At 43.2% G+C, this 22,338-nt stretch overlaps 1 protein-coding gene across 1 annotated transcript in view; it reads right to left on the bottom strand.

The window, feature by feature from the left end:
* The window catches only part of LOC143805505 (phosphatidylinositol 3,4,5-trisphosphate 5-phosphatase 2B-like), a 100,998-nt gene that overhangs the window by 73,268 nt on the left and 5,392 nt on the right, over positions 1 to 22,338 (bottom strand). The window contains exons 2-5 of the mRNA XM_077284952.1: positions 21,770 to 21,928; positions 16,421 to 16,484; positions 10,084 to 10,213; positions 7,712 to 7,907 (exon numbers count right to left, since the gene is read on the bottom strand). Of these exons, the coding sequence (XP_077141067.1) occupies positions 7,712 to 7,907; positions 10,084 to 10,213; positions 16,421 to 16,484; positions 21,770 to 21,903 (524 nt within the window). The 5' untranslated portion in view covers positions 21,904 to 21,928. The remainder of the gene's footprint in view (positions 1 to 7,711; positions 7,908 to 10,083; positions 10,214 to 16,420; positions 16,485 to 21,769; positions 21,929 to 22,338) is intronic.

Genomic DNA, 22,338 nt, shown 5'->3' on the forward strand with positions numbered 1-22,338 from the left:
CTAATTAAAATCACCTGAGCCAAATGGGAGGAGTGCTGGTCCAAAAAAAGAGACAAGTACATGCTATGTGCAAAAAGAAAAAAAAGAGCATGAACCGCACATCCCAAAATCATACGTTGATCTAAAGCCGCTAGGCAAAAAGTTGCTGTGGGGCAACAGGCCGTCCGCCCTGCTGGTGCATGGCCGCTGCGGCGGTGGTCGCCGCACGGCTCCGCTCCGTTAGGGCGTTAGGACCCACTACGAGGTTTGCCGTGAAGGGGCAGTGGGCTTCATACAGTCTGATCAGAATGTTAAACTGAAAACCTCATGTTCAGTATTTAAATTTTTGCCTAGCGGCTTTAGATCAACGTATGATTTTGGGATGTGCGGTTCATGCTCTTTTTTTTTTTCTTTTTGCACAAAGCATGTTCTTGTCTCTTTTTTTGGACCAGCACTCCTCCCATTTGGCTCAGGTGATTTTAATTAGCAGGAGACTGCAAAGTAAGGGGTCTAGCCCATTTTGGCTCTCACTGAAGAGCTGGAGGAAGGTGAGTTTAAATGCTCCCTTCATTTTGGTGCTGGTGCTGTGTGGCGGCCATTGTTGCTGTGGCTTTGTGCTGGTGGGGCGGCGCGGTCTGGAGTCTTGGGGGCTCAGTCTCGCAGCATGGGTGCTGTGGGGCAACAGGCCGTCCGCCCTGCTGGTGCATGGCCGCTGCGGCGGTGGTCGCCGCACGGCTCCGCTCCGTTAGGGCGTTAGGACCCACTACGAGGTTTGCCGTGAAGGGGCAGTGGGCTTCATACAGTCTGATCAGAATGTTAAACTGAAAACCTCATGTTCAGTATTTAAATTTTTGCCTAGCGGCTTTAGATCAACGTATTATTTTGGGATGTGCGGTTCATGCTCTTTTTTTTTTTTTCTTTTTCCACAAAGCAATTCTTAAAATCAGTTTTTCACAGATTCATGAATGTATAGCCATTTTTGCTTCTGAGAGACTCTGCCTCTTTAACCCCTAACTAACATCCACCATACATGTACAGCACAAGTTAGTAGATGGTATATAGAGCAGTCTCATGGGGTGAGCTCGCCTCATACCCAGCAGATATTGGCTGTGACACACAGCCAGGACTTGCCTCTAACAGCAGTTTATATGTCCAAAAAGTCCCTTATATGTACTCAATAATTCATAATTAAATACTTCATTAGGTGTAGAGGACATCTGCGTATATTACTGGCTCTGTCGACGTTGAGAAATAATAGCACATGCGCAAAGAAACCAAAATAAAGTTGGATTCAAAGAAGTCTATCCGCATGCGTGAACATGCGTGGGCAGCATTTACAAGCAGGGCCGGCTCCAAGTTTTCCTGGGCCCCAGGCAAAAGAGGCCCCTTTAACACAGAGCACAATTCAGGATGCACAGATACAGCAGAGAAATATAGGTATAGTACAATGCCAAATATTTAACTTCTTACATTACATGAGTGATACCAACAGCTCAGAAACCAGACAGTATAGTCCTCCATACAGTTTTATGGGCACCACATAGTGCTCCATACAGAATAATGAGCCCCATATATTGCTCCATACAGTATTATGGGCACCGCATAGTACTTCATGCAGTATTATGGGTACCACATAGTGCTCCATACAGAATAATGAGCCCCGTATATTGCTCCATACAGTATTATGGGCACCACATAGTGCTCCATACAGAATAATGAGCCTCATATATTGCTCCATACAGTATAATGAGTCCCATATATTGCTCAATATAATTGGCCCCATATATTGCTCGATATATAATTTGTCCCATAGGCACTTTATTCCATACTTATGTCATCTGTATGTTCTGATGAATCATTTGAACTGTAAGGTACCCTGTAATTTGTTAATACTTTGGCAGAGGAGGGCAGGTGGTCACCTTATTATGGGTACACCTGATTCATATGCATAGTCTATTGGCCTTTTAATTGTTTTTATCTTAGTCTTTTTCTTTCACGTTTGTAAAATAAAATTAGACTTTTTGATGATTCCTTCATTCTCCCAAATATACAAATAAATATAAAACTGATAAGGATCCTGCTCAAAGAACTCAAATCTCCATGATTTATAAAAACTGATAAAACATGCTTATATCATACCAAAGGTCATGTCACACTTACCTGGGTATAACAAGTCCCACTCCCCAGTTGTCAATGCATTTTCCCCCACAACAGGAAGGAGACAGGGTTCTTCAGGAGATGAAGGGGACAGGGTTCTCCAGGAGACTATAGCTCAGAGCTTAGCCAAATTGCTACCTTCCATTAGAGGAGCTAGGAATGGAGATGCAAGTGTAGTATACCGTGTGTCACATTACGCCATGGGAGAGGTAAAAACTTGCTTCCGCCTCTGTCCCAATCATTGCAGTAAATGGACTCAGCATGAGCTCCAACACACAAAGGTCTAAGGGATAAGGTCTCTCCTTGTGGAGAGTGACATGCCTTGTGGAGAGCGGCCATGCAATGGTCCTCTGGGAAATTAAATATGCAAATTGGCTCTTCAGAAAGGAGACAGCCACTTATTGGAGGCAGCAATCCTAAAAGTCAATAACAACCTTTTACAGCCAAATCATATCTCATGCTTTGCACGAAGGGGAACCAACACCCCGAAACATGTGTCTGCAAATTGAGATTTTGGTTTGGTTTTTATCCTAAGTCATGTGGCAAGGCTTGTTAAATGGTCGATATTGACCTTTTTGGATAGTTAATTCTAGTAGGTGGCACTAGTGTTCTGGTCCTCTTCTCTGAAGAGACAGTTCCCAGAACACAAAGATACAGTGTGGGAGCTCTGTTTCCGGCTCCAACCTAGTCTCTGTAGCAACCGGAGTCCGCCAGCGCTCCAATACTAGGGTGGAGTGTGGAAGGGACATCACCTCGAATGCCGACACTGAGACAGTGGCAATGGCGACCAAATGTTTATGTATATACAACTAGTAACACAGATACTGTATGCATCTGTATGTCTTGTAACAGTACCTCACCTCTACAGCAGGAGGAGATAAATGATCCCTCTCTATGTAATGTCATCCCGAAATTAGTTAAAAACATGGATATAGAATGAAGCCTATTCAGCCAGCAAACTTGCAAAATTAATAAAATTATAGATAAACATAGATCAGTCATAAATGATAATATAAAGGCAGTGGCGGACATACAGGGGCCAAAAGCTGTGAGGGCGACCCCTTGCTAGATTGCCCTCATCATTTGTGCTGCACTGGGCAGGGAGCGTTCCTGTAGCCCCACTGCGTGCAGTAGAAAATAGCAGCGGAGCCGCAGGAAACCATCCTCACCATGAAAACATGTCAGAAGAAGGAAGCTCACACGAAAATGGAACTTGCAGCAGGACTATGACTATAAACATCACATCCCCCAGGAATTGATTCTAAAAGACCTGCAGCAAATCGCCTTGATATTCTTTATATGTTAAAATAATTTATATTTTACTTCCCATATCAATATCTCAAGTATTTGATTTTAAATATTCACTACATAAAAAGATACTTAAAAAACACTGAAATGTATTACTAAAACACATTGTTATCTGATGATTAACTTCCATATCCTTTTGTGGTTTATGCAAGAACACTCAATTTCGGCTTGGTTATCATTAAAAGGCTCACTTAGAGGCGGAAATTGCATCACATACTTTTCCTTGAAACATCACGAGATTTCTAACTCTATCACGTCATCTAATATGAGTTGAGAGCTCTGTCTGCATGTATCCATGTGCTACAACACAAGGCAGATCTCTGCTACAATCTATGCGTCTGCCATACATTAACCATATAGTCATTAATCTCTGCATACAAGTTAAGATTTAAATGGCATACAAATTATTATAAATTTATATACATACAATGAATACATATGTTCTTTTATTAGTTTTAGCCTTTACTAACTGGTGTATTATAATATTGTTTAAATAACCAGTGAGCTGTTTGTGCCCCTAGATAAACCTATTCTCTGTGTGATAGCCCTGTATAGACAACACAAGGGTGCACCCTTTATGAGGTACAGTACATGTCACAAAGATATAGACAAGGGCGTATCGTCCATAGTCATAGATGAATCGTTATCACAATTTCAACGGCATCTGCATCCTCAGCATGTAGATGCTATGAAATAAAATGGTGGATCAGAGAGCCAAAGCCTCTGTGAGCCACGATTCAGCCTGCACCCCTGTGTCTGAGAGTCAGCAAAATGCTTGTGGAGCCTTAGTCGTCACACAGTACAGACCCGAGCAGCATGCAAGAAAAATTAGAGTAAATAAGTAGTGTGTTTGTTTTTCTTAATTTCAGTACTTGTAGGGGCCATCATACTGAGTGTGGGGCTGTGGGGGCAATCATACTGAGTGTGGGGCTGTGGGGGCCATCATACTGAGTGTGGGGCCATCATACTGAGTGGGGCTGTGGAGGTCATCATACTGAGTGTGGGGCTGTGGAGGTCATCATACTGAGTGTGGGGCTGTGGGAGCCATCATACTGAGTGTGGGGCTGTGGGAGCCATCATACTGAGTGTGGGGCTGTGGGGGCCATCATACTGAGTGTGGGGCTGTGAGGGCCATCATACTGAGTGTGGGGCTGTGGGGGCCATCATACTGAGTGTGGAGCTGTGGGGGCCATCATACTGAGTGTGGGGCTGTGGGGGCCATCATACTGAGTGTGGAGCTGTGGGGGCATCATACTGAGTGTGGGGCTGTGGGGGCCATCATAGTGAGTGTGGGGCTGTGGGGGCCATCATACTGAGTGTGGGGCTGTGGGGGCCATCATACTGAGTGTGGGGCTGTGGGGGCCATCATACTGAGTGTGGGGCTGTGGGGGCCATCATACTGAGTGTGGGGCTGTGGGGGCCATCATACTGAGTATGGGGCTGTGAGGGCCATCAAACTAAGTGTGGGGCTGCGGGGGCCATCATACTGAGTGTGGGGCTGTGGGGGCCGTCATACTGAGTGTGGGGCTGTGGGGGCCATCATACTGAATGTGGGGCTGTGGGTGCCATCATACTGAGTGTGGGGCTGAGAGGGCCATCATACTGAGTGTGGGGCTGTGGGGACCATCATACTGAGTATGGGGCTGTGGGGGCCATCATACTAAGTGCGGGGCTGTGGGGGCCATCATACTGAATGTGGGGCTGTGGGTGCCATCATACTGAGTATGGGGCTGTGGGGGCCATCATACTAAGTGTGGGGCTGTGGAAGCATCATACTGAGTGTGGGGCTGTGGGGGCCATCATACTGAGTATGGGGCTGTGGGGGCCATCATACTAAGTGTGGGGCTGTGGGAGCCATCATACTGAGTGTGGGGCTGTGAGGGCCATCATACTGAGTGTGGGGCTGTGGGAGCCATCATACTGAGTGTGGGGCTATGGGGGCCATCATACTGAGTGTGGGGCTGTGAGGGCCATCATACTGAGTGTGGGGCTGTGGGGGCCATCATACTGAGTGTGGAGCTGTGGGGGCCATCATACTGAGTGTAGGGCTGTGGGGGCCATCATACTGAGTGTGGAGCTGTGGGGGCATCATACTGAGTGTGGGGCTGTGGGGGCCATCATAGTGAGTGTGGGGCTGTGGGGGCCATAATACTGAGTGTGGGGCTGTGGGGGCCATCATACTGAGTGTGGGGTTGTGGGGACATCATACTGAGTGTGGGGCTGTGGGGGCATTATACTGAATATGGGGCTGTGAGGGCCATCAAACTAAGTGTGGGGCTGCGGGGGCCATCATACTGAGTGTGGGGCTGTGGGGGCCATCATACTGAGTGTGGGGCTGTGGGGGCCATCATACTGAATGTGGGGCTGTGGGTGCCATCATACTGAGTGTGGGGCTGAGGGGGCCATCATACTGAGTGTGGGGCTGTGGGGGCCATCATACTGAATGTGGGTCTGTGGGGGCCATCATACTGAGTGTGGGGCTGTGGGGGCATCATACTGAGTGTGGGGCTGTGGGGGCCATCATACTGAGTGTGGGGCTGTGGGGGCCATCATACTGAGTATGGGGCTGTGAGGGCCATCAAACTAAGTGTGGGGCTGAGGGGGCCATCATACTGAGTGTGGGGCTGTGGGGGGCCATCATACTGAGTGTGGGGCTGTGGGGGCCATCATACTGAATGTGGGGCTGTGGGTGCCATCATACTGAGTGTGGGGCTGAGGGGGCCATCATACTGAGTGTGGGGGCTGTGGGGGGCATCATACTGAATGTGGGTCTGTGGGGGCCATCATACTGAGTGTCGGGCTGTGGGGGCATCATACTGAGTGTGGGGCTGTGGGGGCCATCATACTGAGTGTGGGGCTGTGGGGGCCATCATACTGAGTATGGGGCTGTGAGGGCCATCAAACTAAGTGTGGGGCTGAGGGGGCCATCATACTGAGTGTGGGGCTGTGGGGGGGCCATCATACTGAGTGTGGGGCTGTGGGGGCCATCATACTGAATGTGGGGCTGTGGGGGCCATCATACTGAGTGTGGGGCTGTGAGGGCCATCATACTGAGTGTGGGGCTGTGGGGGCCATCATACTGAATGTGGGGCTGTGGGGGCCATCATACTGAGTGTGGGGCTGTGGGGGCCATCATACTGAGTGTGGGGCTGTGAGGGCCATCATACTGAGTGTGGGGCTGTGGGAGCCATCATACTAAGAGACAATCATACTGTGTGAAGTTATGTCAGTGCCATGAAACTTGTGTGGGGGTATTTACTTAATGGGGGTCATCAAACAATGTGGGGGCATTATACTGTACATGAGGGGAATGTAGAGTGAAATTATGGAGGGGTATTCACTGTCAATATCATACTTTGTGTGTGTAGGTGGGGGCATTTTTGGGAGCATCAAACTGAGGGGCTTCAATAGTGGTTTAATTACTATGTATGTAATTCAATACGTGTCCCTCTTCCTGTTTATAAAAGTTGGAAAATATGACCCCACGTACTCCACCGAATATTTCTTTTGGGGTGGAGGAATTGCACAATAAGAAGTTTCACTACGGGGTCCTGTGATTTCTACATTTTGTTTTCCTTGTTCAACATTACCAATTTTTTTTATCTTTATCTTTTTATATAACGGTGTTGGCCGTTACTAGGACAAACCCTTTTTGACCTAAATGTTTGGCTCCGGTAAAATGAAAAAGCCTATACTTACCTCCGATGCCAGTGTTCCAGTGGTGTCGGCACTCGTGCTCCTGGGGCTCTCATGTGGTTGTTGTGACATGTGAGTCCAGCGCCCAATCAGCGCTGGCGTCATTATCTCCGCCTTCGAATTAATAGAATATGAAGGGAAGTCTGGGCCGCAGCTGATCTCTGACTTCCTCTTCATGATCAATTTGTATGAAGGTGGGGACAGTGACTCCGGCGCTGATTGGGCGCCAAGCTCACGTGTCACAACAACAGAAAGAGAGCCATGGGACTGTGAGTAACGACACCGTTGGAACGGCGGCGGCACCGGGCGTGAGTGAAAGCTTTTTTATTTTATCGGGGCCAAACATTTAAATCAAGAACGGCTTGTCCTAGCAGTGGACAACCCCTTTAATACAATACCTATATAAGTACAAATATAATTCAAAGGCAGATCAAATTTGCCACATATGAGCTCAATATCAGTAATATATGCCAACATTATATCCACACTGATATGACTTAGGATAAGGCGTCCTTATCAGAGAACTTCTTTATCATATCCCTCTCTTGTGTTCTGTTCCAATAATACCAACCTGTAAAGATTTTTGCACGTCTTCTCTAATTCTGCCATCAGGCTACAGTGGCCCAGTTCTTGCCTCCTTGTAGCTGGCTGGATTTCTTGTAAAGTTGTATTAAGGATTCTATTTGACCCATCGCCCTGGGATGAACTACATTTTACTTCTGTGTTGACTATCTCTTTCCAGCATTGACATTTGCAAACATGGTCTCCTAAAAGATAGAGTTTAAAAAGCAACTAAATGTGAAGCACAATGCACATCGATTAATCAAAGCTGCCATCCATAGGACCTGGCGTGTCCGTTTATGAATTTATCAATCCATTGATTGCAATTTCCCAAATGTGGTAGTGCTGAAGAAAATTTAGCTTTTTCTTTTTACTCTCACAGACTACAGCTGATCCCCAGCATTTCATAGTGGTGGGCCACCCTGTGATGGGTTTAGTTTTTATCATTCTAATAAAAAGCGATCCTAAACCCCCCAAAAAAACTTTAAATGGGTTATCTCCTATCAGAAAAACCTGGTCCATGTGGAGTGCGCTTTACTAATCCTTCCTGGGTCCACCGCTGAGCCTCCGCCACTGCTCCCAATGTCTGATACTGGCGGCATTGCTGATGTCATGTTGACAGCGCGGCAGCCAATCACAGAGCTCAGCAGCTCTTAAAGGGTGATCCCGTCTACACAGTTGATCCCAGTGATGTCCTGTCAGCACTGCAGCCAATATCAGACACCGGGAGCGGCGGCAGAGACTCAGCAGGGAGCCCAGGTCAGCGGGAAGGCACAGATTGTTCTTTATAACTTGAACACTTTATAGGGAATCATTCACCAGGTTTTTGCTATGCAATCTGAGAAGAGCATGATATAAGGGCAGAGACCATAATTCCAGTGATGTGTTACCTTATACATGCAGTCATTTTTATAAAATCCCTGTTTTCTCTACTGCAGATCTCATAGTTCTCTAGATGCTGAGCGATCTATAACCCCGCCCACACCACTGATTGGCAGCTTTCTGTGTACACTGTGCATAGGCAGAAAGCTGCTAATCAGTTGTGGAACTGCATCATCTATGAGGACATCAAATTGTATATAATGAACTGTGGCGATATTATTACTGTACATGGAGTGAGTTCAGGGAACATTATTTATTTCACTTGGGGGAGTATTCATGGGATATTATATATTGCACTTGGGTGGGACTCGGGGGACTTTATTAATTGTTAAATGGGTACTTAAGAAGTAGTATTGTTATAGGTACACATAGGGTATTATGACCCCCTAAGCGGCACACAAGACACTATTAATTTCTAGGGGACAAAATGTAGGCACTGTTTTCCAGTGCACTTGCACTGGTGGGCATTTTTATGAGGGCCACTCAGAGAAGCTTTTTTTCTAATTTTTCTGTCAAATAGCCATATGAAGATTTGGTTTTTGCAGGATGATATTCTAATTTTGTGAGAAGCACCTATATATATATATATATATATATACAGTATAATTATTATTATTATAGTGGTTAAAACATTTCTGATCTTTGTAAAAAAAAATGTTTGTGTTATTATATTCCAAGACAAATACATTTTTTTTATTTTTCCATCAATGCAGCTGGATGTGGGCTTGCTTTTTGAGTTCCAAACCGTACCACCATTTGGGGATATCCACAGTGTTTTGATAGATTTTTATTGCCTTTTTGTCAGAAGTACATTGATTAAAAACACTGTAATTTTGTCCTTTTGATTTATTTTCATTTACAATGTTTAACCTAATGGGTTACATAATTTTATATGCTCGTAGATTGTCAAAACATTTTTTTAATTTCTCTATTTGTAACTGTAGAAAAGAGGAGAGACTCAAATTTTGATGTTTCTTTTTTAATAACTTTCTTTTTACCTCATACTGAATTTTTTTACCCTGATATCAGCCTTGAACCTTCTTGCACTATGTACTGCAATACTCCAGTACTGCAGTACATAGTGAATGGCACCCTATACAAGCCTGTATACATTTATTGTAATGTTTGTATAATAAAAGGCTGTTGTGATCATTTAATCCTAAGAAAAGGTGGTACAAGTGTTCATTCGGTTGGAATCTGTGGGAGTGGGGTGGTGATGTGAAATAGTTGGATGGAAGTAAGGGGACAGTCGGAGGGAAGCCTCTACAATACTGCAGTCGTAGTTACTGTTTTTCTTTTTTTTTATGTGAGGTCACCTATGAAGTCCAGCCAAAATACTTGTCAAATAAACACCCTTATTAACCCCTAACTGCTTAACCCTTTCCCTCTGTGAGCATTCAAATAATTAAACTGCAGTGATCAGAGCTAGCTCCAGTCAAGGCTGGTCAAAAACAGATGGCTGTATAACACAGAATAGATATATGAAGGTGGACTACTTACCAGCTTTAGCCTCTCCTTGCCTACCAACAGGGTAGTGTAATCCAGTCACCAGTCCATTTCCCTTGCATCTGTATGCTCCAATTAATTCTCTGAGGCTAGGAAATTTTTTCACCTCAACACCTTCCACAGACTGAGTGATAAAGAAAAAATTGTTGCATCAAAATGGAAAACAGAACATGAAGCAGTGAATTGGTCATCATCACTGATAACACTAAAAGCTATGGAAAAGCCAAATACAATCCTACAGATAGAAAATCTATTTCCATACATTTTTCCATGGGTAAACACCCTGGTACTTAATAATGGTACCAAACTGGAACCTGAAGATGATCTATTATCACAGGGTGCAGAGATTGTGCACCAGTACTCAGCTATGGACGATATCCTCAGGATGCTCATCAATATCAGGTTGGTGGGGATCTGATACTTGGCACCATCACCGATCTGTTTGCCTCTCCCACCAAGGCTGAATGTTCACAGTTCTTTTATCAGCTGGCTAACATGGTACCAAACTCTTTTTTTCTTTTAACTAAATTGAGGATACCAGAATGTACCGCACATTTCTGGAACAAAAAGATCTTCTGGATCTAGAACAACTGGATAGTGACATCTTCTTTTTAACCATATGCAAGAAGGAACATTTAATATACAAAGGACAGAGCTTATAGAATCCTTTTCAGAATGTGTACAATACTCATTATTCACAACACCTCTGCTACAGAACTTCAGAGAGAATACGGAATCAACTTATACATGTTTTCTACAGCACCAAGAAAAAGGTCCAAATGGAAATACAAACTTTAAGGAGCACCCTTACTGAAAACATAAAGCAGAAAATACAACATTATTATGCAACGCTGCAGTCATTACTAGTAGACTAGTAGACTTCGTCTGAAAGCAGGATTCCATTCCAGCACCAGTCAAGTTCCTCCTAAGCATAACAGCATGGAGCAAAACTACCAGAAGGACGCAAAACTACCAGAAGGACACAAGTACAGTCAGCTATGTTATTTGTCATATCACAAACCCACCAAACTTAAATTCAGTGTTCTTTCAAGGGGTCTCACAGTTTTGTCCTACGAAACCTCTAGACAAAACAGAACTTTGTAGTGACATGGAACAATATTTAAGGAGAGTAAGACTGAAGGAGTTCTGTGATGGTAAAAAAAAAGACTGGAGGCTTCTAAGCAGCCAACCACAATTCAGACTAAAGGACATAAAAAAATATGACTGCACACCACCTCCTGACCACAACACCATTTTGGATCAATATATTGACTCATTTAGACATTTGGCGCAGTCCACGAAATTGGACAAAAAAAGAAAGGAAACGCCTAACATCAGTGCACAGGAGAGAAGGACAATGCACCTCATGAAGAACAACAAGGAGATCATTATTAAGCCTGCTGATAAAAGGGATGCCATAGTCCTTCTGAATATAGCTGACTACATTAAAGAAACACACAGACAGCTGACGAACATACAATACTACACCAAACTGGATGATGACCCAACTTCAAAATATATGAGAAAGTTGAAAAGAGTCATCAGAGGTCTGTGTACAGATTCCACATACCTTCTGGAGTTTATACCTGAAAATTCCTAAGATAGGAATTTTCTACATGCTTTCCAAGATTCATAAGCCAAGGAGGACAACACTCACTAAACAAATCTCAGGGTAGGTAGAAAATGTCCTTAAACCACTTGTAACAAAGACAGCCAGCTATTAACAGTATACCATGGACCTTTTAAAAAAGCTATCTACAAGAGGTCCTCTTCCTAAGAATGCCATCTTAGATACCATGGAACTGTAATCCCTAAATTGAAACATCCTGCATGAAGATGGACTATCCGCCTGCCAAATGTTCATTGAAGCTAATGGGATCCCTTCTGAGTCTGTAATAAGACTCACAGATTGATCCTCACACATGTTTTATATTTTCGTCGAGGAGCTATATCTACAATGAACTGGAACTGCTATGGGCAGATAAATGGTGCCCCAGTATGCCAGCCTTTTCATGGCTAAACTGGAAAATTACATTTTAGCATCCTGCTCCATCAAACCCTTGGCCTTTTTCCATTACATCGATAACATTTTAATAATCTGGACTGAAACGGAACAAGAACTTCTAAAATTCCATGATAAATTTAATACAATTCATCCAACCATAAATTTAACATTGGTCCATACAAAAATGGAAATCAACTTTCTGGATACCACCATAAAAATTCAAAATAGTTAAATCCAGAGATCGGTGTATCGGAAACGAATTGAACGTCCCACATACCTCAGATAGGACAGCTTCCACCCGAAACACAAAACCAAACCAAATAGGAGAGGATGAGGATTTGCAGACAGCCGAAACACCAAGCAACAGTCACAGATCAACACTGCAAATGTCTTTACCAACAACCGACACCTGTACTCCACACCAGGCAGTATAAGACTAACACTGGCAATCCAGATTGCCATAGACAAGTATATATAAGAGAAGGGAGTGGCCAATACTGAACAGCTGAGATCATCCAACAGGAATGCTTCAGAGACTCTAAGCTGAACTCTAACCCCTGCACTGCTATCAGAAGGAGAAGTGTTTCTAATCAGTGCAGAAGTACTTGAAATCAGATGCTGCGGTCTTCTGGTCCCTCTCTGTCATGGTAAACCCGTGACAGGAGCACTGTGTATATGTCATCCTAGCCGTAAAGAGATGTTTCCACAAACTAAGTTAATTTTAATCAACACTTTAATCAATAGATCTTTGAATAATAATAAGCTCCACAATTGGATGTGTTTAAAAAAAATTCCTGTGCTGAGATAATCTAATAAATGTGCCCTTTTTATGTAGGGTATAATGGCTGTGTCTGACCATACAGGAACATGATCTAATCATTCCACATCTCCTTGGCAGGGGAGGACACAAAAGAGAGGATACAGACCGGACAGTGCGGGATCACAAATTATTCTTACTTTCAGATAAAACATCGCTTAAAAATAGGCAGTGAAATGTTTTGCCTCATTTGTGCCCTCGTGCTGTCCTGTCTGTATACTCTCTTTTGCTTCTTCCCCTGCCCAGCAGATGTGGTATGATCATCAGGCCATGTCCCTGCATGGTCAAACACAGCAATTCCCAGTACACAGCAGGGGCACATTTATAAGATTATCTCAGCACAGGAACATTTTATTTGAACACATCCATTATGGAAATGATTATTATTTCAAGATATATTAATTAAAATGTACTTTGCAAATGGGAAACTCCTTTGAATATATCGTACAGTGCATCTCTTTATAATCAATTCATCATAAATATGAAAAAGCCGGACATGTTGTGTACCTACATCATAAGATGGATACTTTGTAGCAGTGATAGGCACTATGGCTGTGTCGGACTGGGGTGCCAAGGGCCCACCAGTAACCAACTCCAAGGTGCCACTTTTCAGCTACATTCAAATGTGACATTATCCTCAATCACAAATGTATATAACAGATGAACTGAGTATATTAGTAAATGAATAAGATGCTGCCTCTGTCTGTACATAGTGATTCAAGTAAATTGTGCCAGGTACTGCTCATATAAGAGGGTAGTGGCCCACTCTTGCAAAGGGGCCCACCGGAGGATTCTCCTGTTCTCCTATGGGCCAGTCCAAGCCTGCACTACAGTTAGGATTAGATTACTCACTAACCTGATTGCAATATACAGTATTAAGTGTCTAAAGCTAAAATGTCCTTACTTGTGAAAATTGCCTTTGCATTCTAAAAACCCTTTGAGAATTCTAGTAAATTATGTCTACAACAACCAAAAACTTATACTCCCCCAGATTTCTTTCTTTTGATATTAAACACACATTATTAATTTCTGACATGTGGGAATTGGTTGACACATACTGTTGGGTAATAAAATTTACTTTAAGCTGTAACATCTCTCATTTCTGTGGCTATGAAAGGAAACCAAATCATGAAGAGTATGCAGAAAATAATGTGAGGCAGAAAGAAAATGTGGAGGGTTACATCAGATATACAAAGAGATGCATTGTATTTTTCTTATATACTTGTGGCCAAAGTTTTCACACTGACTCAAATTTTGGTTTTTCACAAATGCTGCTTTAGTCTACTTTCACACTAGCGTCGTGCGTCGTTTTGCAGAAAAAACGCATCCTGCAAAAGTGCTTGCAGGATGCGTTTTTCTCCAAAGACTTTTATTAGCGACGCAGTGCGACGCATTGCCACATGTCGCAACCGTCGTGCGACGGTTGCGTCGTGTTGCGTCGGACCGTCGCCACCAAAAAACATTGCTTGTAATGTTTTTTGGTGCGTCTGCAGCATTTCCGACCGCGCATGCGCGGCCGGAACTCCGCCCCCGCCTCCCCGAACCTCACAATGGGGCAGCGGATGCGTTGGAAAACTGCATCCGTTGCCCCGTTGTGCGGCGCATTCACAGTTAGCGTCGGTGCGCCTCAACGTCGCATAGCGACGTGCAGTGCACAACGCTAGTGTGAAAGTAGCCTTAGTGTTTTAAAATATTTAGTCAGATTTATTTTGGTTCCTGAAGTACTATTACCACATTTCATAAGTTTTTACACTTTTATTGACATATCAGCTTTTGGGCCGAATTCAGACTGATGACAGCCCATTCTTGTCTAATCAGTGTTTAGAGTTTATAGAAAATTCTGTGTCTTGTTTGACCGAACACAAAAAATATATATAAGGTCAGGGAAAATAATCAACTGTGTAACATGTAGTCCCTTAAAAAACATATTATATTTAATGTAAACATTAAAAATACCTAATCCCAGTGAAACACAATAGATCTAGCCGTGCACATAACCTAGCATTATCCCTACGCTTGGCTGCTGTCGCTTCCTGTCAGTGGAGGTTGGCACCCGGATAGAAGCTATTTTTTGGCACCCCCACTCAACGGCGGCTATCCCCAGCTAGCCCTATTTTTTTCTATCAGGCTATAGGTGGGAAAACAATAAGCATTATAAAAGAAATGAAAGGAAAGCACTAGATAAATAGAGGGTTATAATGCACAAAATACTTTACTTCCCCCATGCATATATTCCTAATAGCCAGAAATAGACTACAGCTAAAAAAAAATTGCACTTGCGTATAGCTATAAAAAATCCTATAATGTGTTGGCTATGATGGCCACTTCATAGATACACACAACCTATATTCAATAGGACTCCAGAAAAAATAGATAGAGAATAAACAAGGGGGAGGTCAAATCACCAAACAAGTGAAGCCTGGTTCAAATGATGATAAATAGTCCATCATAGCTGACATCCAAAACTTTCAGCGATATGCAATTTTATAGGCACTGATGGATGATTCAGAGGAAAGCAAAGAAGGGTGTTAGCCCAAGGACACTTAGCTTCCAGCCAATCGCCTCGACGCATTTCCCCGTCATACGGTTCATCAGGAGGCAGGGTATAGAACCAGTTATGCCATAGATGCAGGTGTCCCGATGCATGGACAGACCATGATCGCGTCGAGGCGATTGGCTGGAAGCTAAGCGCTGAACTTGTGTTGAAACAATCCCAGAGCTGAATCCTCCTTAGTAGATGGCCCTGGAACTTGCTAGAATTTTTTGGAAGACTTCTTCAAAACAATTCAACCTCTCTTTTTGAAGGTCTTATTAATCCGATTGCTGAAATGAAGTGGCAAAATTACAAAAAGCAATGTCCTTGCCTGTAAAACCTTTTGTGATGCAAAGCAATAATGACTGCAAAGGTTTCATTTAAAGTAACCATGTTTAACAGAAAAAGGATTTCAAGCATCACCTTCCTTCTAATAAAGCAACCAGTCAGCTTTTATCATTCAACCAGCATGACATAGTGATATTAACTGTCTTGTCTTTGTTAACACTTTCTCCTGAGCTAGCGAAAAGAATACTGAAATAATACAAGCAGGTCATTTTTAACATGCCCAGAATTTAGTGGAAAAGTTTTTTGTGATTAAGATAAAGTATTTTCATAACAGGAAATAACTTTGCAATGTTTTAGAATTAATATGATCAATTTTAATAACAATCTAGGGTTAAAGCAAATTGCCACTATAAAAAGTGGAGCAGCAATCTTTATGAAAACCGTAATTTGTGTTGTAATCAAAACTTTTGGCCACGTGTACATTGTTTAAACATCTCTTGATGATGACAGCATCTCATGATTTTCATCATAAGTGAAACAATTAGGAATGGAGGGGAGGAACTCACTGCAAATTATAGTGTTTTGGGGGTCAATAGCAGCCTGAGTAGATCAGAGTACATGTAGAAATCAAATATACACATTTTATTACACATTTACATACAGTATGCTTTGTTTTCTACGTACGCACCTGAACTGAGAGTAATCCGTTCTCATCTGGTAAGACACGATAAGTGTGCACTTGCTGAAGGTACCTTATGGTAAACAAAAAAAGTATAATATTTTATTTGTAACCTTTTTTTTCTTAATTAATGCAATAACTATACCATGATAAATCCTTGTAACTTAAAAAGAAAAGCTAACAAAAGAAATGTTTTATTAATATCCAATATTTTACAATAGAGTAATACCAGCACTACCACCTATGCTTCACGTCATTGTCCTAATGGACCACTATGTTGTCCTTTTCATATTTACAGTAGTCGAATGTTCTAAGTAACTTGTCTTGTGTGATACTCACATGTATCTCAGCATTGAGACAACCATCGATCCTGGTCAAGTATCCAACACCTTTGGCTGTGAAACAAACCCACCTCATCATGTCTACTCCACTGAATTTGACAGTTCCTTCAATGTCTCGATTCATTAACCCCTTTTTCCCTTGTTTCTTCCAGACCCATTTGCACCCATCAGAGCCTAGTCAATTGACTTACGTCTCATAGCTGCAAATCACCCATTTCCAATCATCTCCTGTCCACTTTTTGGCAAACTTGAGCCGACACTTTTTATGGCGATTTTGGCATTGAGGCATCTTCAACTTTTTTCATACCACCATTCCAAACTTGTGTAACGTGTGTTGCACGGTGCTTGTGAAGGGACCGCAGGTAAAGAAGGATGCAGGGACAAAAAGGAGCCAGAAAGCAAGTAACGTTTTTAACTTTCCTTTAACTTCCAACCCAACAAAGATGACAACAGTTTTCCACGCAGGGAACTAAAATACAAGTTCACAATTTCACAGTAAATCCTATCTACTATTTGGGCGCCTTGAACTATACCCGCGGAACGCGACAGCGCCTCACTAGCGACCCCCCTAACAAGTCAAAGTCAACAAAGTTCACTTATCAGCGCCGTTTCAGCGATGCAGTCCTGATGGTGAAGCTCCGTCAGCGACGTAGTCCTGATGGCGGGGGAAGGAGGTGTCCTCCGTCGACGGGCCCAGGTGCAAATGCGAGTCCAGAATGTCTGTTGCGGTGCTGCGTCACCCCCTGCAGGCGGACGTTGGTCCGGGGTAACAGTTTCCAAGTCCAAAGAGGAGTCTTTTCGAGGAGAATTAGCGAAGTAATCCATATCAGTGACAGCTGAGACAAACCCAGGAGGGACCGGAGAAGTTTCCGGCAAGATACTCCCGGGGAGCGCGGTAATACTGTCCCGGAGATGATCAGCGCTACCCCTCTGCTTTGGGGGTCGCTGACGACGGTTGCACCGCTTTCTGGGGGCTCTGGTAATTGTCCGCAGCGTCGGCTGCACGTTCTCCCCCTGTTTCCAGCAAGTCTCACTGCGGCCTGCACACACACGACAACTGCGCTGCAGTTCCCCCTCCTCAGAGTTTTCCCGCGCTTCTCTGCCCCTGCTTTCGCGCGCTTTTTCCTTAATCCACCCCTCTCCCTGCGTCACTCTGTCTCCTGTCACCTCCGCCTGGCTTCTCATCCGCCCTTTAAATCCGTCCCCCGGAACCCTGACTCCCGGCAACAATGGTTCCACCCGTCTGTACGGCTCGCCAGATCCCCGTCCCCTACACTTGCATGAACATCTGTGATCTCACTATTACGAAGTGTTACACTCGGTCCGTTTCCTGTACCTCCAAGGGGTCTCCGTCGGGACTCCCACTCTTTGCTGGCTCCACGCTGTCTGGATGCAGCCTCTGCCCCTCCTTCCTCTCCTGCTTCCTGGTGTGTGGCCAGCAGGTTCCCAGGCAGGGTTCTTAGGTCGCATGCATGCTCACTCCCGGTCTCTTAAAGAGATAGTGTGCATTTTCCAAAAGTTGTCTAACCAATAGCGTGTGGTTGGCTACTATTTCTAGTCCCTCCACCATAGGGAGGGTGCCGGAGCAACAAGTATCCACTGTTGCTAACGTCCGGTTCCTGTTTACATGCGCTTCTGTTTCTGAAGTATCTGCCAAGTACTCCGCTTACACTGCCTGTCTCCACAGATCCTCTGCTACCTGTTACCCGGTTATTCTGGACTGCATCCGCACTATCTATGCTGGACCCGTCTAGTCCCGCCAGTCTGCCTGCCGCTCTTCCGAACTATGCCAGTACTCCCGGTACCAGCTTCTACTCGAACACCTGGTATCTTCCGGTCAGCTCTGCAGCATCCGCTAACCCTGCTGGTCCGTCTGTTCCGCTGGGACAGCTGCCATGAGTACGGGGTCTAACTGAAGGTAGCACCCGTGTCCTCCAGGCATTTCATTCTGTCCATCCCTGATCAAGGGGACTTACTACGGGTGTCTGGGGCTCATGCAGTAACGCCCCCTTCGGAGCCCCCTGGACCGTGGTCTAGTGGTTCCACATTTAACCTCAATAAATACAAATGTGAACTTCTACATCTGTGCCTCCGTTTCCGTTCGTTACACGAAGCCATCTCTAGTGTCATATTTGTTGTGCTAGAACTGATAGACCTAGCGATGAGCCAACTTTTTGACTCTGATATTTGCCTGGATGTCCACCTCTTGACTTTCGAATGGATAGACAGACTTCATTTCATATTCTTCCAACTGTCACGGCACTCACATGATACGGTTTGGAAATTTTCTTGGCCGAGAGACTGCTATCGATGTGCTGGATGATGCTGTTTCACTTTTCTTGGGAAATCTACTTCACGGCTGGTCATTGATTCAAACCAGTGACATTTCACTTGTGAATCAATCTAATAACACACTCTGTTAGGAAATGTGAGAACAGGTTGTAATTTGTAGTATACAGAAAAAAAAGATTTTTCCAAGACCAGGAAAACACAGTAACAATACACTGACATGACAAGAATCTGCATAACTAATCATATGCTAAATAGTGGCAAGTAAAAATTACGTAAGAGATAGCCAAGATGATTGTGTATAAAATGATGGTAGTCTCACGTTTGAAGCAGTAGTCAATGGTGAGATATGGAGCCTAAATGTCAAAATTCAAAACATTGTTACCATTTTGCTCATCAGTATCTATACAGTTGAATCCAGAAGTCTACATACATTATATAAAAAGACACATATGCATGTTTTTCTCAATATCTGACATTAAATCAGAATAAACCATTTTAGGTCAGTTAAGATTACCATAATTATTAATATTTGCGAAGTGCCAGAATACTGAGAGAGAATGTTTTAAGTAATTGTTATTACTTATTGCAACATCAAAAGTTTACATACTGTACATTTCATTAGTATTTGGTACCATTACCCTTAAACTGAATGACTTGGGTCAAACATTTGGGATATCCTTCCACAAGCTTCTCACAATAGTTGGTTGGAATTCGGCCCCAGTCCTCCTGACAAAACTGGTGTAACTGATCCGGGTTTGTAGGTCACCTTGCTCGCACCTGTCTTTTCAGCTTTGCCCATAAATTTTCAATAGGATTTAGAGCAGGGCTTTGTGATGGCCACTCCAAAACATTGACTTTGTTATCCTTAAGCCACTTTGTTACCATTTTGTCAGTATGCTTCGGGTCATTGTTCATTTGGAAGACTCATTTCCGCCCAAGCTTTAACTTCCTGGCTGATGTCTTGAGATGTTGCTTCAGTATTGCCACATAATCTTCTTTTGTCATGATGCCATCTCTTTTGTGAAGTGTACCAGTCCCTCCTGCAGCAAAACAACCCCACAACATGATGCTGCCACCCCCATGTTTCACAGTTGGGATGGTGTTCTTAGGCTTCCAAGCTTCTCCCTTTTTCCTCCAAACGTAATGATGGTCATTATGCCCAAAAGTTCAATTCTAGTTTCATCAGAACACACGAGATGTCTCCAAACATTAAGGTCTTTGTTCCTGTGTGCATTTGCAAACATTAATCTGGCTTTTTTATCTTTCTTTTAGAGTAATGGCTTCTTCCTGGCAGAGTGGCCTTTCAGCCAATGTTGATACAGTACTTGTTTCACTGTAAATATTGACACTATCTTACCAGTTTCCACCATCGTCTTCGCCATAGTTATTGCCTGAGAGGTAAGTGCTGTTGTCAGGGGGTATATTAATAGTCTGGGGCTTAAAATAAGCCCCGCACATGCATACACCCCACTATCAGACAGTAATGAAAGCATGTCCTGCATATTCATAATATAATTTCAGCCACCAAATTAAGTGGTATAATATCGAAAGCTTCATACTGACACAGTTATCAGGCAACTACTGGGGTAGCAACCATGGTGGTGACCCCAAGACAGTATAATGACCCCCATTGGGACCCTCATACAACTATAATGCACCCCATATAGTAATAATGCCCACCCATTCTGGCCCCAATGTTGCCCCTATAGTACTAATTCTCCAATTTTTGCCTTAATAAAGTTATAATGACCCTATTGTGGCCACCATACTGTATAATGTCCTCCGTTTTGGCACAGTTCATTCTTCTATTTTCTCTGCACTACCTAGAAAAAGGAAGTCTCTTGTCCCTGCATGAGTCATCCCTCTTTTCAACTCCTGACCCAGCTGCTCCCCCCCCCCCCCGGTAGGGAGTTTTGGCACTGACTTATGACTCATACAGGGAAAATTGACCTCCTGTTTCTACATAGAGCTTGAAGGATTCAGTTTGTCAGTATTTAATCGTGATGTCATAGACCTAATGGAAGACAGAAGAATTAACTTGGTAGAAAGGCAAAATGAACAATTGTACGTGCACAATGTTATATAATGTGACAATTGCAATATAATAAGAAAATAGAAATTTTGATAGGAGTGCTTGATTAAAAATAATGAAAGTTTATAAATTTACCATATCAATCTCCTGCCCGACCTCCTCCATTATATCGATCACATGCTCATTTAAAGCAAAGAAGTACAGAGACCAGTGGAGAGACAGCACTGGTGGGGTAGCAGCAGGGGGTTGATAAAGTGACAATACTTTATTTTGTAATTTTAAGCATTAAAGTGGAGCGTTAAACAACCACTTTAAAAATCCCTTTTACAAAATACAATGAAAAGTATACAGTAATTCTCTAAATGTATCAAGACTCGAAGGAACTAATTTTTATCTCTGAACTCCTTTCCACTTGCCAACAGTGATCTCATGAACATCCCGTGTCCTGCATTGCAATGCATTGCCAGGACTCCTAACTTGGAGAAACATCCCAGGGTTGTGTTTTGCTGAACTTTATAGATTGTTTTATTGTCTCCGAATCTGGATTTATTAGCAGGTTCTCTAAGTCTGTGAACAGTTCCACCCTGATATACGGTAAATGCATTGGCCGGTAACTGATAGCCTGATTTCCCATATTAGAGCATGAAGAAGAAATATAAAAGAAGGACTAAAACATTGTAAATAATCACTCACATAAGGCAGATGGCAAATGCTCCACCGACAGACTCACTCTGCCGCACAAGAAAGGCGCCGTCTCGTCCATTACGGTTCAGCAACTGTTCGGCATACATTTGGCTTAATTCAGCATGGTACCAACATTCACACATGTTCCTTATGGGCTCGATAAAACGCCTTCAAATAAAAAAGAGAAATGTAACAGTATTAGATAATGTTATGACCGTTTCCAAAATGTGACAAAACAATAACATGTTCAGTCTTACAGGCTTACTTGTAGGTACATTTAGTTGATCAAATGTGTTTTTCTCCTATGGTTTGAAGACCCTGGCAATGTATATTGAAAAAGGCTCAACATGTATATATACACACAGTATAGACCAAAAGTTTGGACACACCTTCTCATTTAAAGATTTTTCTGTATTTTCATGACTATGAAAATTGTACATTCACACTGAAGGCTTCAAAACTATGAATTAACACATGTGGAATTATATACATAACAAAAAAGTGTGAAACAACTGAAATCATGTCTTATATTCTAGGTTCTTCATAGTAGCCACCTTTTGCTTTGATGACTGCTTTGC

Source organism: Ranitomeya variabilis, chromosome 2 (genome assembly GCF_051348905.1).
Source record: "Ranitomeya variabilis isolate aRanVar5 chromosome 2, aRanVar5.hap1, whole genome shotgun sequence".
Taxonomy (NCBI): domain Eukaryota; kingdom Metazoa; phylum Chordata; class Amphibia; order Anura; family Dendrobatidae; genus Ranitomeya; species Ranitomeya variabilis.